The sequence below is a fragment of the Marmota monax genome, unplaced genomic scaffold (assembly GCF_021218885.2).
Source record: "Marmota monax isolate L192 unplaced genomic scaffold, Marmota_monax_Labrador192_F-V1.1 WCK01_AAM20220418_F8-fsc00310, whole genome shotgun sequence".
Classification (NCBI taxonomy): domain Eukaryota; kingdom Metazoa; phylum Chordata; class Mammalia; order Rodentia; family Sciuridae; genus Marmota; species Marmota monax.
The window spans coordinates 1,260,031-1,275,424 of NW_026692085.1; the positions used below are offsets into that span (position 1 = coordinate 1,260,031).

The following is a 15,394-nucleotide window of genomic DNA, read 5'->3' on the forward strand; positions in this document are numbered from 1 at the left end:
GTGCATAAAAGGACAGACAAAGTCCACACACAGAGACCTGTTGGCCTGAGAGAATTAGAGTGTTACCTGTACGTGCACCAGGCCCAGCTGAGCAAAAGCAGGACCCAAGGGCAGGGCGCAGAGAGCAGAGGTGCAAGGGTGCTGCTCTGGCTTCCAGAGCCAGCGGGTTTGAGTGGGGACAGAGGGATTGGGCTGTTTTCATAGTAGGTCAGGGCATGCAAGGGGAGGGGGGCAGGAAGAGCAAAGCACGCAGTGTCACTGGGGAAGATGGGGGTATCATGGAGACAGATGCACTCAGGGGTCCCTGGAAAGACACAGAAGCCCCCTGCACTGTCCTGATTGTCAGTATGCAGAGCTTAACAGCGTGTCCCCAGGACATGACTACGGGTCGGTCGGGTCACCATATCACTAGAAGGCAAGGTTCTGAACACATGCTTTAATGTGGCTGGGGTTGGAAGAGGTCTGGTCCACTTCTGTTGCTGTGGTCTCTGGGCCTCCTCACTTTACCCGACAGCATTTGGGCCCTGGTATGCCGCAGGTGCAGATCTTCTTCAGATGTCCACGGCAGGCAGCCTTACACAATCCTCCATTCCTGAGGCACCTGACAGGATTGCTGATATATTTAGGAAAAACTGAAAGAAAACAAAGGGCAAAGGAGTGTCAGCACGGAGGCCCTGTGTTGAAGGACAGGAGCCCACGCCCATCAGCAGAGTGAGTCCGGCAGGTTTCCTTCCCGCCCAGTTCTTCCTCAGGATCACACCACTTGACTCCAGGCTGTTTGAGTCTGTTCTGATCCTCCAGCTGAAATGTTGAGGCTCTGACCTGGGGAGCCTGCTGGGGGCCCCCAGATGGGGTCAGGCAGGCACGGCCGGAAGACCTGGGCCCAGTGGGCACACCACAGTTAGCAGCCTCAGCCTCAGAGAGACTCCATCTGCTTCTACCTAGGCCAGTAGTGTTAGGCTCAGGTAAGGCAGGAAGGTCCCCATTTTCAACCTTTGTTTTCCATGTCAGTTAATTTATTAAGTATCTGAACTGAAGGGAGAAAAAGATGCAGCTCAGAGAGTAGAACTTGTTCAATGAGAACTTGACGCCAAAGTAACTGACAGTTGACAACAAAACAGTAAAAATAAACCTGTGTCCTTGTTTCTAAGATCTAAAACCTGGTCTTACTCTCATGCCTTCTTCCTTCCTTCCACCCTTCCGGATCTATTCCAAGACAGAATACAGCTTTGACCCTGCTCTCTCAGAATCCCGCTGTTCCACTGTAACCCAGAACTCACAAACGGGATTCATAAAATGAGGGGTGTTTTCAACATCATTTCTATCAGATTTGTTGACTCAGATCTTGCCTCATTTTCTTCTCTCTGTCCCTCCTCTCCACCTGCCTCTCTTCCCTGTTCATTCTTTTTTATTCTATTTTCACAGTATCAAGAAAAAATAAATGTTGGGCACACAGTTGAGAGAGCTACTTCCAAGAGCTGCACCTGCACTGGGCCAGGGCAGCCCTGTATGTCGAAGGGCATGTCGTCCGGGGCCTCCTGTCTGAAAAGACCAGGGCCCAGGAGGTTCCTAAACCACAAACCCACAGAATTAATTTCTGGGATTATCTAGGTACCCAAAAACTCTACTCTTTCATGTAAAGATTTATAAAATGGTGTCCTCTGCTTCCTTCTTTGGCTAAAAGCAAGATATCTGGAGCGGGACGGAAGTGAATGGGTCCCGCCCCTTCCCCCTAGGCTTTCGTCGGAGCTGCCGCCGCTGCCGCCACCGCAGCCCGCTCTCCGGCTAGCCGGAGCCTCTTTTCTGTACCCTCGGTCCCCGGCCGCGCGGAGCCGGGATGCACTGCTCCTGCTGTGGGTCCTCATCATGGAGACCAAACGGGTGGAGATTCCTGGCAGCGTCCTGGACGATCTCTGCAGCCGATTTATTTTGCATATTCCCAGCGAGGAAAGAGACAATGCAATCCGAGTGTGTTTTCAGATTGAACTTGCCCATTGGTTTTACTTGGATTTCTACATGCAGAACACACCAGGATTACCTCAGTGTGGGATAAGAGACTTTGCAAAAGCTGTCTTCAATCATTGTCCATTTTTGCTGCCTCAAGGTGAAGATGTGGAAAAAATTTTGGATGAATGGAAGGAATATAAAATGGGAGTACCAACATATGGTGCAATTATTCTTGATGAGACACTTGAAAATGTACTACTGGTTCAGGGGTACTTAGCAAAATCAGGCTGGGGATTTCCAAAAGGAAAAGTAAATAAAGAAGAAGCTCCTCATGATTGTGCTGCTAGAGAGGTCTTTGAAGAAACTGGTTTTGATATCAAAGACTATATTTGTAAGGATGATTACATTGAACTTCGGATCAATGACCAACTTGCTCGTTTGTACATCATTCCAGGAATTCCAAAAGACACTAAATTTAACCCAAAAACCAGAAGAGAAATTCGGAATATTGAGTGGTTCTCCATTGAGAAATTGCCCTGTCATAGAAATGATATGACGCCCAAATCCAAACTTGGCTTGGCACCTAACAAATTTTTTATGGCCATTCCCTTTATCAGACCATTAAGGGACTGGCTTTCTCGAAGATTTGGGGATTCCTCAGATAGTGATAATGGATTTTCCTCTGCTGGTAGCACACCCGCTAAACCCACTGTGGAAAAATTGAGTCGAACCAAATTCCGCCACAGTCAGCAGTTGTTTCCTGAAGGTTTTCCTGGCGACCAGTGGGTAAAACACAGACAGCCACTGCAGCAAAAGCCATACAATAGCCATTCTGAAATGTCTGACCTTTTAAAAGCAAAGAATCAGAGTATGAGGGGAAATGGCAGAAAACAGTATCAAGATTCACCTAATCAGAAGAAAAGAACAAACGGTGTCCATAGCCAGCCACCAAAGCAGCAGAATCCCTTGATGAAATGTGAAAAGAAACTGCATCCACGAAAACTTCAGGATAACTTTGAAACAGATGCTGTATATGACCTGCCTTGTTCCAGTGAAGACCAGTTACTAGAACATGTTGAGGGACAGTCTGTGGCATGTAATGGACATTGCAAGTTCCCCTTTTCATCCAGAACTTTTTTGAGTTTCAAGTTTGACCATAATGCTATAATGAAAATCTTGGACCTTTGATAGCAACAGATGTATTATAGAAGTCCCAAGATCAGAGACCTGTTGTATTTGAGCGGGTGTCTCCTCAAGCCTTACCTTTCTCAGGTGTTTTAAAGAAATGCAGGGAGGCAGTGTTTCTGAAAGGATTTTCTGTGCAGAAGAGTAGAAAGAAGCATGAGTTTGCACTGTAAATGCAGTTATAATCTTTTAAACAGTTTTACCTTTTCAGTGTTTGAAACAAGTGTAATTTTTTTTTGGAGGGCATTTTTTTTTTTTCTGTGTGACTGGGTCTTATTTTCTCTGGTCAAGAAAATAGTGTTTGAGAAATCAATTAGCCAAGGTAATGGGAATACTTCATCTACCCATTACAGTGATTGCAATAATCGTTTACTTGTATTGAAATTTTTAAAAAGAAACTTAAAATATCCAATTATTAAATGAACATAAAAGCTGAAATGTCTCAGATGTTGAGATTGCAAGCCATCTGTCTTGGTGGCATTTTATTTCTCTGCTTCTGACCACTGAAGCTAATTCTCCTTTGCTTAGAGTTTTGTTGAAAGGAGTTATTCAGAGCCAACATCTTTAATATAATATTCATGTGCAAAATGAACTCATAGCACTTCATAAGGATAAAATTGGCAGCTTGGAGGAGGGATTCAGTTGATGGGGAGTTGATGCTGTAATTTTGAGTTATGCTGGGTACATTCAATAAACCTATGAGTGCTGGAGCAGAAAGCCAAGGAGGCAAGGGCCCAGTAAGTATTTGGGATTATGTTTTTACCATCCTGCCTCCAACCCTTTACCATTGTATAATGATTTTGTTCGTGTGAAAATTTCTGATATATTCCAGTTGTGTAAATATGTATGGAAAAATTGACATTAGTTTTACATTGCATATCTGTGTGATCTATGGAAATTGATGTTATATTAGGTTCCAATTTTCAGTAGAACAAAGTGAAATGCTTTTATTGGCATGCTGAAACCCCTGAATGATGGGCATCAGAAGCAGAAGGGGTGTCCAGTTTACCAAGAACAAATAAAGCATTTCACTAGGGCAAGATCAGAACATGAAAGTAACATACATAACTCACTCCTAGGAATGTATTTTGCTCCTTTCGGATTCTTAAATCCAAATAAGGATGGCAATAGCCATTTTGAGAAGAATTTTCAGCTATAACTGAGGACAATCACCTGAGCTTTAAGTAGGAGATACATTTTGGCTGCATCTGACCTCATTGAAGATAATTCTTGGGGGTGGGGGTGAGGGACAGTTTGAGTCTATGCGTGTATGTCTGTCATATGGGTTTTGATCTTTTTGTTTGTTTTACAAGTGGTATCCACAAAATATTTTCTGCTTATAAATGTTACTGTAGAAATCTTTATTCTGTATAGGTAGCCTATTTAATTAGAGGTTCTGCTTAACCTGTAGAACTTTTAAAGGGGGGGCTATTGTAAGGATTCACTTTGTATTATTACTTGGCTTTAGATTTTAAGTGACTTGATTTTAAAGGAGAAATTCTATTTATTAATGAAAGTGTCACACTCGGTGCTAAGCAGGAGAATTCATGTTGCTAGCAGTGTTTTGAGAATTAGGTTATCCACAATCCTGCATCTTTTAATGTGACTAATTTGTGAATCCTTATGTGACCTTTGCTTTTTAATGCATTATATGATTGCATTTGGAAGCTTTTACTATTCTTTTCAGAAATACAGCTGCTTTGCTCGGGTCTCCTTGAGCCATGTTTATAGTTGGTCCAAGCATTCCAGATTTCTGTTAAATCATTAAGGAAGTGAAAACAGTTTTCCTGGCAGATGAATCATTTTTCACTTGTTTACTGTCATCTGGAAACCATTTAATTTTTAGTGTTTGTGTGTGTGTGTGTGTGTGTATCTTTTTTTTTTTTTTTCTTTTTAAATGAGTGCTTGATCAGTCCTTCTGGTGCCTATAGGTTTAGACTTTAGCTCTCAATACTAAAGCATAAGAGATCAGAGTTATCAGAAGTATGGATTCTGTGGTTGAGTATTTTCAAGAACTAACAAATTTTCTTTAATTACAATAGTTATTGCTGTTGTGCTGCTTCATTTAATGCACTGTGGAACAAACTTAAGGGAATGGTTGGTATGTGATTATGATAACTTAGGCTCTCTTGACAGTATGAGGTTAACATGTTAAATGATGAGTTAAATTTTACGTATATGATGTGACTTAACTATGCAGAAAATATTTAAGTTGGATGTACCTGTTTGTTGTACTTATTCCCTCTCATTGTTCAGGTTACCTTGAGACAGGCCATGCTTAGCACAGGACTAGATTTTCTCCTTTTGGGATACTTAAGTATGATTTGAAGAAATCAGATGATAAAGTAGTATGCTGAATATGCAATAATTTCCTTCTATTGAGTGCTGCATTTTAAGAAGCTAAATGAGAAGAGTAGCTATGTTGGCTTCACTATGTTTCATGTATTTGAAAGATAAATAGGTCTTTGAATTCACTTTTTAAATGTTCCAACCACATGTTCCAGGGTGCAGTGCACTGTGAATCTTTCATTTTTTTAAATGTTGTGGGTGCTTTTATGTGTAACTTCAATGATTTATAGTTCAGATTAATAATGTTAATACATGTTAAATTAATTGTTTTTATACTTAGTCATTGTAATCCAAAAGATAAGGGTATGGTTTACATGTTTTTCACAAGTTTTTATTAAGAAATAGCAAACAAATGGTTTTAGGATTTCAAATAGGCATGCCCTCTGGAGACATGAACATTTGGAGAAGTCTGAGAATCTAATAGTTCTGTTAGCATGGGTGGAATTTGATTAAAATTAAGCTTGTTTGAATTAGTACATAAAGGATAAAGTCTCCCAGTGCTATCAGAGACATTGTAGTAATTGCTTGCTTTTTTGAGCTTTGAATATCATTATTTTTGTAATATGTATCCATTAGTAAATACAGATAATGAAGATATATAGTAGAATTAATTTTATGCTATAAGATTAGGTTGTACTCTTTCTTTTTGAAGGCTTTAATAATTTGTTTGTAATGTCGAAAACTCCATACTAAGTGAATGACATTCATCCACTATAGGAATTAAATTCCTTTCTACTACTCAACATATTGTGTTCTCTAGAAAAGTTAAGATCTGTGTGCATGTTTGCACTAAAATCATTTCATTTCCTATTCCCTCACTTATATAGTCTTTCTTAGGTTTCCTTTTTTTTTTTAACCCCCAACATTTAGTTAACTTAGTAAGTAGAGCAAAATCAATTATAAAAAATTAGACTTATTGCCAAGTTGTTCTTACTATGTTACTTCTATTTACTTTTTATTTTTGTACTGGTGGACCTTTCTGCTCAGAGATTGTTTTGATTAACATTTATTGTGTCTCTGTATTCTCTGAGGCAGTATTTTCTTCGTATATGAATCTTAGCTATTCATTAACACTTCCTCATGATCTTGACTTTTTTCTAGCCTGGGGGAAGGGGTTCATATGTATTGTAACTTTAAATTGATGATAAACAAGATAACCATTGTTTTGTTTGAAGGTATTTTTAACCTTTATGTACCTGTCTTAATGAAACAACAGTTTTGTTAAAAAAAAAAAAAAAAAAAAAAAAAGCAAGATATCTGAATTTGATTAAAAAAACAACTTGTGGCCTTAGGGAGGCTTCCCTGGTCTCAGCAGTGCTAGCTCGAGGACCAACGAAGGGTCTGGATTTACCAGCCGCAGAGCTGCTTGGAAATGGCTGTGAGTGGAACCCTGTGGTTCTTCAACTCCTTTCCAGTTGTAGGAAATGGTCTTGATTCTGTTACGTAATTCATACAAGCTACTTGGCCCAAAAACTGTGCTTAGAACAGAGAAAGATGAGAGGAAAGGAGAGGAAGGGAGGAGAGGAGATAGAGAATCAAGAGGGAAGAAGAAGGAGAGAGAGAGTAAGAGAAGGAGAAAGAGAAGGAGGAGGGGCAGAAACAGGCAGAAGGAGGGAGAGAGGAAGAAAGACCGAAGGGACAGGGTGGAGGACCGGGAAGGAGAGAGACTTCCTGCCTTCTCTGTGTCCCCTCCTCTTCCCCGTGGCCCATCTCACCTGGAGAAGGCAGCAGGAACACCAAGAGGAACGCGAGGAGGAGGAACCGGATCCTCATGGCGAGGCTGGTGGACCCACAGCAGACGCTGCTGAGAGCGCCCAGCGCTTGGCCTTATAAAGGTCCGGGCTCCCGGTTCCTGGAAATTATACAATTTGTTACTGGCTCTGGTCCTTGTAATTGCCGGGATTAAAATGACATCTTTCCTGGTGTGTCAGAGGAATAGCCCTTAGGGAATAAGGCACACCCAGTTGTCCTGATGCAAATCAGGATGTGGGAAACCCCAGGGAATTGTCCTCCACCCTTGCAACCAAGAGCTGCTGCTGCCTACTCCTTTAGGTCCCTGGATGGAGGGGGTCCGGAGCTGGGCCTGCCTCACAGGGCACAGATGGGCTTGAGCCCTAGAGGTCACCTGCCTGCTCCATGGAGTGTGAAGTCTACCCACTTTCTGTTTCCTGATAGTCTGTGGACAGTCTGAGGCCACAGTAGGAATGAATTCCACCTCCTTCTATCCATCCCTGGGCATGGTCAGGTCCTATGATGAAATAGAATAGAGTGTGCTGAACCCAGAGTTCCCAGGGGTGGGCAGGAGGGTGTCAGGGCTTCAGGAAGAGACAAGGGAGCCCCGTTGTCCCAGGTCATCACAGGACAGTGAGATCCACATGAGACATCTCCTGAAAGTCCCCATCTACCCGGGAAGACGGGCACTGACTCAGGTGGGTGTGTGTTTCACTCCACAGAGGCAGACAGGGAGGACAGCATTGTGTCTGGGCTCTCCCTGGTCCAGGGTGACATTTCAATCCATGCAATGGTCAACGCAGGACGGTTGGCACATCCATCCAAACACTGATCATCTCTCTGCGTTGGGAACGTCTTCGAGCTGTTTTGAAGTGTGGAGTGTGAAGTCTACCCACTTTCTGTTGTTGTCTTCTCCAGCGACTCTCCTGGGAACAGGACACCAGGACTCACTTGTCCTATCTGTATTTTGTCCCTGCTATTCGACCTCTCTCTCTTCCCCTCCCCGTCCCTGTCCCAGCCTCTAGTCACCTCTGTCTTATTCCCTAATTCGAGGTGTTTTGAGAGGACGCTGGTGACAATGCTGTGTTGGCAAGAAGTGATGACTTCTGGATCATGTGAGACAGAGGCCTGGGTTGGGACGCTGGTGAAGCCGTGAAGGAGGTCCCATCAATGCTCAGGCTCTGGTCACCACAACAGCACGCCCCTCCTCTGGACTGTGTAGAGAAGCATGTCACTCACTCAACACTCAGAGTATTTCTTCCAGGCTAAGGAAGCGTACGGAAAACACTGAATAAAAAAAAAAATTAAAAATCTTGAATATGCTTAGCCTGAATTGTTTATTTTTTTAAAAAAAATGTTTGATGAGCTGAGAGCAGTGGCGCACACCTGTAATCCCAGTGGCTCAGGAGGGTGAGGATCATGAGTTCAAAGCCAGCTTCAGCAACAATGAGGCACTAAGCAACTCAGTGAGACCCTGTCTCTAAATAAAATACAAAATAGGGCTGGGGATGTGACGCAGTGGTCAAGTGACCCCGAGTTCAATCCCTGGTACCCTCCCAATATATCCATATATATATATTAGATGTATCTCTCTTAGTTTTTTGATGACAAGAGGCAAACATCATGTGTTGGTCAGTTTTCTGTCACTGTGAAAAAATATGTGAGAGACTCAAAAGGAAGAAAAGTTTATTTGACTCACAATTTCAGAGGCTTTGGTCTGTGGTTGATGGCTCCATCATTTGGGGGACTGTCTTGAGGTGGAATGTCATGGCAGGAGAAGCAGAGGGGAGGGGCAGGTCCTAATATCTCCTTCAAGGTCATGGCTCCAATGACCTGACTTCTGCTAGACCCCAGCTCCTAAAAGTTCCACCACCTCATAACAGTACATCAGGCTGGGGACCAAGCACATGACGTCTGGGGGACACTTAATTAAGATCCAACTCATAACACATCGTGGTACAGCACCTGATTCTCTCAGCATGCACTTCTTAAGAACAAGGGAAAATTCTCACCTGAATCCCTATACCATTTACACATGTGAGAGAATAATTCCTAATCTCATTTAGTATCTAATCATTATTTGCATTTCCCCTAGGGGTTTTGTATCTATTGATATTTTTTCCTAGTCTATTTTTAATCTAGAGTCACACATTGAGTTAGATGGTTCCCCCCCCCCCCCGTGTATTTTTCTTTCTTTTTTGAGCGGCAGTCTTATAGAATGCCATAATACTTAGGAAGGGGCTTCACTGGGCTCTGAGGTTGAGGAAGTTAATGGCTGCCATCTTTTTCCTGTTTGGCATTAATCCTATTCACCCTTTTCTAGTGAGTCATGTGCTTGCAATTATTACAAACATAGCTCACTGTCATTTAAAAGTCCACCTGTACAAAAGTGTGATTTCCCACTTGTGTCCCAACCCCAGAGAACCACCAGTAGCATTTTGTCTGCTTACTTTCTGTTCTGCCTAGATCTCTGTGCAATTGTGAAGACCTACTGGAGAAGGAGGAAAAGTTGATCTGAAGTAGGGAAACCACTGAGAGACACATCACCCTGTGTCCCTGGGGAAGAGTACCCTTCAGGGTCTCCAGGACAGCTGCATCAGGGGGTGCTGTGTTCCCACCAGGGGTTCCTGTGACTGACAGCACCTGGTGCCAGATGCCTCCTTTGCGGCTGTGCTGCTACCTTGGTGATGAAGCTCATTTGATAGAGACCCCAGCTCAGTAAGGCACTCTCAAAGGCAGGATCACTTCCTGGCCTTGACCTGTAAGACCACAGGCCAGCACAAACATGGCTCCCTCACCAAAAGCCAGAGATGGAGCGACTATGGGGCCTGGGGAAGTGTCGAGTTTAGGTGGAGTCTAACTGATTGCTTATCTAAGCTCAAGAAGAAGCCAGGCTGGGTGTGCAATGGTAACCATCCAGCCTGGGCTGAGAAGTACAGTTGTGTCTTGCTCCTTAAAGGAGAGATAAGTGCTGCACCCACAAAGCTCTTCCCTAAACCGAAGGGGGCGCTGAGGCTGTTCCTCCCAGGCAGAGGGGCTCAGGGCCCCAGGAGGGAGTGCAGCTCCATTCCAGTTGGCAGGCTTTCAAAAGCAAAGTCTCTCACCTCTATGACTGGTTGATCTAGATTTATGTTTCAAAATAGCTTCATCTCAACATTGTTACAGCTGTCAGATCCTCTTTACTCCAGCACAGTTGCATTAGCAGATTCTTCTCAAAATTAAAAATAATAATAACAACAACAACGTTGCTCAAAGTATAAATGCTGATGACCTAATAAATGAGTTTTCAGGAAAGCCGGCCAGGAAAATTATATTATCAATCAAGATACTACTTTATTAATATAAAGTAGTATTTGTTGTACTAAAATTACGACACCAAAATATTCGTTTCAATTTTCAGTTTCTGTTATCGTTCCTCTATAATGGGAGTCCTATTTCATTCTGCAAATTACATTTTTGAAGGAAAACGCTTGACATCCTCCTCTAACATCACTTTCTTTTGTGCATTTTCATTTTGCTCGAAGCTTTGCCAGTTCTATAGCTCTTATGGCCACATTCAGACACAATATGCCATTCATCCCTCCTCCGTGCACCTGCCAGGTAGGCATGGCTCAGCTGTACAGATGACAGTCCTGGGACTTGGAAAGGTGAAGGCCCGTGGTCACCTAGCTGCTAAGCCTCAGAGGTGGGATCAGAACTGAAAACCGCCATTCTTCCAAGTCCTCCTACGGACGTGCCTGGTGCAGATTAATGAAATCGCCCTGGCGTCCTGACCACTTCGCCCCTTCCTTCTCCCACAGCCCCTCGGCTAGAGTGACAGCTGCCTGCTGGACGCCAGCCTCCCCTGGCATTGCTGCCATCCTCTCCAGCCTCCTGAGCTGACGGGAGGGCTGAGAGCATGACAGGCCTTCTGAAGGCCAGGAACAACGGTGCGAGGTACTGCCACCTTGTGGCGATTCTTTGTATGTCATGTCAGCCATTCCCATTTTCCTGTTTGCCCCAAGCTATGTGCAAGCTTCATAAGCACCCCAGGTATATGCACGCCACCAAGGATTTTGTAATTATTTTTTCCTCTTAATGAACCTAATGAGAGTTCTAAAATTTTTATTCATCATCTCAAAGAATAAGCTTCATTTTTATTAAAAATTCTCTTTTGCGCGCCCATTTTCTTCCCACCTGCCTCTATTTGCTTTGTGTTTTAACATCTCATTTCTTAGAGGAAACTTAGACTGTCAACTAGGGAGTTTCTCTCCTTTCTACCTAAAATCACTTAATGCCATGAAATTCCCTCTAAGAAGCACCTCAGCTGCTCTCCCACAGACCTTGGAGTGTCCTGCTTTCCTTTTCGGTCACTGCAAAATGTTTCCTAATTTCTCTTGTGATTCCTTCTTGAATATTTAGAAGTAAGTTGATTAATTTCCAAATATTTGGGACCTTTTCCAGATATCTTTCTGTTATCAATAGCTTTGTAGGTTCCACTGTGTCCAGACACCATATTTTGTATGGTTTCAAACTGTTCTGCTTTTTGAGACTTGTTTCCTGGCTCAGGGTGGGCCGTACTGGGTGACTTTTAATGCATTCTACTGTTAGTGAGTGGAGTGTCCTATGAATTTCACAAAGGTCACACTCGGTGACACTGTCATTCAAGGCTTCTCTACTGTTATTCTGTCTGTTTTTCCATCCATTACAACGAAAAAAAATGTTGAAATATCCTGTTGCAATTCTTAATTTGTTTATTTATTCTCTCATTTCCACAATTTTTCTTAACAATTTCTATTAGATGTGTACTGATTATTTGCTTTTTTTTTTCCTGTGATTTAACCATTTTATCTTTAGAAAAAATACCCTCATTATCTCTGGTAATACACTGCTTGTTCTAAAGTCTGCTCTGATCTGTAATCAATTAACCAATAGATCAACCAATTAACCAATTAAACCAAGATTAATCAATTAACCAATGTTTTCTTTAGATTAATGTTTTTATATGTCTGGTTCTATCCTTTCTGCTTTGACCTAACTTTGTCCTTGTATTTGACATGCACAGTGGGTCTTTATTAGTGCCTACTAATTACACAGCACAATGGGTGTCATTGTGGCCTATTCTTCCTGATGGACAGCGTGCCTTTGGCTCTTGTTTCTCACCTGCTGCAATCTCTCCCTTCCTGAGGTGTCTGGAATGTGGGCAGCCTGCTCCTTCCATCTTGCAGAGACTCTCCTCCATGCCTGCATTTCCTGGTGCAGGACTTCCCGGGAGGGATTCCTGTGTCTTTTGGGTGTAGCTGACATAGTGGGGTCTTTGCTTTGGTTTGTGAAGCGATCCTGCTGGTGTGGAACTGGGGCCTCACACGGCTCCTGTGGACCCTGGTGGGAAGCGTGCTTGATCCTCTCTCTGAGCAATGTGTCTTCTCGAGCTGTTTGTAAGATGTTCTTTTTGTCACATTTAAAATACTCCGATTCTGATGTGCTTGGTGTGGCTGTCTTTGTTCATTCTGCTCCTATTTCTTTGAGTCCTCCCTTTGTGGGTCGCAGTCTCACCAGAGCTGGACAACAGCAGGCCATTGTTTCCTGTCTCCTCCTCTGGCTTCCTCTGACTCCAAGCACAGCTGGGCTGGTGAGGTTTGCACTCAGCCCTCTGTTAAGGTTTTCCCAGTCTCTCCTTTTACTCTCACTCTGCTTCACTTTCTCATTTGTTGGTGCTAAAACAGATGCTGGCTTACTGATCCTTACCGTCACACACCATTTGTCCAGCTCAGTATATTTTAATTCAGATGTTTATTTTCATCTCTAGAAGCTCCGGGTTAGAGCAGCTGCAGAGGCTCCCTGGAGAGCTCCACGCAGCTGATGGCATCCCTCAGGGGAGACTGGAGGCCGGTGCTAGTGGGAGCCTGTGTGCCTCCAGTCCTGTGTGTGCCTCCAGCCCTGTGTGTGCCTGGACTTCATCTAAAACCTTGGGTGTTTCTGCTTTCCTGTGGCTGACTGAAGCCCCCTTCCCCAACAGCACCTGTGAGGAAGTTCTGCCCTGCAGAAGGGGTCTTGTGCCCATAGTTATGACCTCAGTCTCCACCCGGCTGCACTGCTGGGCAGGGTGAGGCCCCTCCTGGCACCTGCAGGCCCTGCCCAGTAGCAGGTCGGCCAGTCATAAGCTCCTCTTGCTTCCTTCTGCCTGCAGTCACGTCCCCCACTGGATGGTGCCTGTCCTCACCTTCTGTCTGGCCCCTTCTTGTGGACTGTTGGAGGGCACTCAGCAATGCTTCCTGGATGGATGGTGGGTGGGGTGTGGGCTGCTCCAGGGGTCTTCATTCCCCTATCCCTGAGAGCCCAGTAGTCTTGCTGTTCCACCATAGTGCTTAGCCTGGGGGACTGGGGTCAGGGAGGACAGATCATCACTCCAGATGCTGGATCCTTAAACAGTGGATGATCCAAAGCTCATGAATGGACGTTGGTCCAGCCAGTGCTGGCCGAGCAGCCTCCATGCTCAGGGCGCTTTACCAACAGTCCTACCACCCGCGTGGGAACCCACAGTGTGCAAATGGACAGGGGGAGACACTGAGTCACCTTCAGAGGCAGCACTCACGTCAGAGCCCGGGGTGCAGCAGGTGGGAGGAGACAGACACGGGCGGCTAGCGTTTGGAGACAGGTGGGAGCAGTGAGCTGATGCCAGTTCTGAGGCCAACAGCTCAGAGGCCTGGGCAGCAGGAAAGCAAAGGGTATACTAAAGGAGGCTCAGGGTCCCCGTCTCTGAGGAGAAACTTTCTGGAAGGATTTGGATTGGTGCCTGAGGGATGCATTAAGGTTTTAGAGGTGGCTTCAGAGAGATGAAGTCCTGGGAAGAAGGACGGTAAAGCCCAGGAGTATGGAGGATGAGGGAGCAAAGGAATGTTCCAGAAAGAGTCCAGTGTTGCCGAGTTCCAAAACCCACGAAAATCAAACACGGTGCAGAAGCTGATGTATTTAATGGAAGGTGTCATTAGCCTCTCTCAGTTGCCTGCTTGGTATCAACTTCCACAAAACCAGAGTGTTTAAAAAAAAAAATCAAGCTTCTAAATTTTTGAAAAAAAATTTAAATTTGGTTTTAGCTTTATAAACTTGAAGGAGGGATCGCCCCAACATTCTCCTCACGTCTGATCCCTATTTCTTTTTGCGGCAGCATTTCCGACCCCGGAGAGAGCAGCGGCCTATCTGCTCCTCCTTGGGGAGGCAGCCCAGCACGGCGCACCGGCCACCCCGTATTCTGCAATAGTACCTCTGTACTGCGCTGATGATCCCGCTGTGACCTGCAAAGGAAAAATAGAAGGTATAGGGGGCTCTAGGAGGGGTCCTGGGACAAATTCCAGGCTTCAGGAGTTCCTCAGTCACTCACTCGCTGCCTTCCAGGGTTCTATTTCCTTCCCTGCTTGGCTATAAAATTAAGAGTGAAGGGAAGGCGGAGCCCAGCAGGCAGTAGTCAATGTCCCCTGGGGGGAAACTGCAGATCTCTGTGGGTGCAGTGTCCTGGGCCCACCCCCTCTGACCACTAAGCTTAGTGAACCAGAAGCCTCTGCTTCTGCTCACAGAACCAGCCCAGGTTTCCTCCGAGGCTGAAATTGAGTAGCACTTTCCCACATCTCCTTACCAGTCCTCCCACCAGGAGGCGGGTGAAGAGGTGCTATTAGCAGAGGGAGCAGGAGCAGGAGCCTGCTGTGAGGCTGGCCCTGACTGGTCAGCTGCCAAAGACAATTCCCCTGGTCCCACCCAGGGAATGTTGGAGAATGGAGAGGCCTGGATGCGCTGACACTGCTCCTCTCAGCCCCTCTTTCCCACCTGACTTACCTGGAACGGGCATCAGGAACAAGAGGAGCAACACGCCCAGCAGGTACAGGATCCGCATGGCTGACCGGCTTCGCAGCAGGCTGAGGCTGGACTGAAAGGTGCACGGGTTCACGTTTATAAAGAGGTGAGCCATGGCTGCAATTCTTGTAATGTCACAGTGATGACAAGATGACGTACTTCCCGATGTGTCATCTCTCTCTCTGCACAGGTCACACCCACTCACCCAGGAGCTGGTACCAGCCTGATAAGCTTGCTATGGACATGGGGACAGCTGCTGTCCTCCAGGCTCAGGGGCCTGGTCATGACTGGCTGGAGCCGGCTGTGGGTACAGGCGGGGCTGGTGTGGGCAGGACCTGTCTTCTCCTGGGAGTGG

At 45.0% G+C, this 15,394-nt stretch overlaps 2 protein-coding genes across 3 annotated transcripts; one reads left to right on the plus strand and one right to left on the minus strand.

The window, feature by feature from the left end:
- Positions 1-421: 421 nt before the first annotated feature.
- Positions 422-15,306, minus strand: LOC124103925 (beta-defensin 103A-like). 2 transcript variants are annotated; one of them, XR_006855324.1, is made up of 3 exons: positions 15,022-15,126; positions 7,197-7,333; positions 422-632 (listed from the first exon to the last, which is right to left on the minus strand). XR_006855324.1 is itself a non-coding variant. In XM_046460601.2 (2 exons), exons 1-2 carry the CDS (start codon positions 15,152-15,154, stop codon positions 14,341-14,343), a joined length of 279 nt encoding a protein of 92 aa, XP_046316557.1. In that variant the 5' UTR covers positions 15,155-15,306; the 3' UTR covers positions 11,399-14,340. The 2 variants fall into 2 exon arrangements, 1 of the variants encoding a protein (XP_046316557.1); XM_046460601.2 differs by lacking the exons at positions 422-632; positions 7,197-7,333 and adding an exon at positions 11,399-14,486 and having other exon boundaries at positions 15,022-15,306.
- On the plus strand, positions 1,703-6,219 carry LOC124103912 (m7GpppN-mRNA hydrolase). Its single transcript, XM_046460595.2, has one exon. It carries the CDS (start codon positions 1,867-1,869, stop codon positions 3,133-3,135), a length of 1,269 nt encoding a protein of 422 aa, XP_046316551.1. The 5' UTR covers positions 1,703-1,866; the 3' UTR covers positions 3,136-6,219.
- Positions 15,307-15,394: the final 88 nt, after the last annotated feature.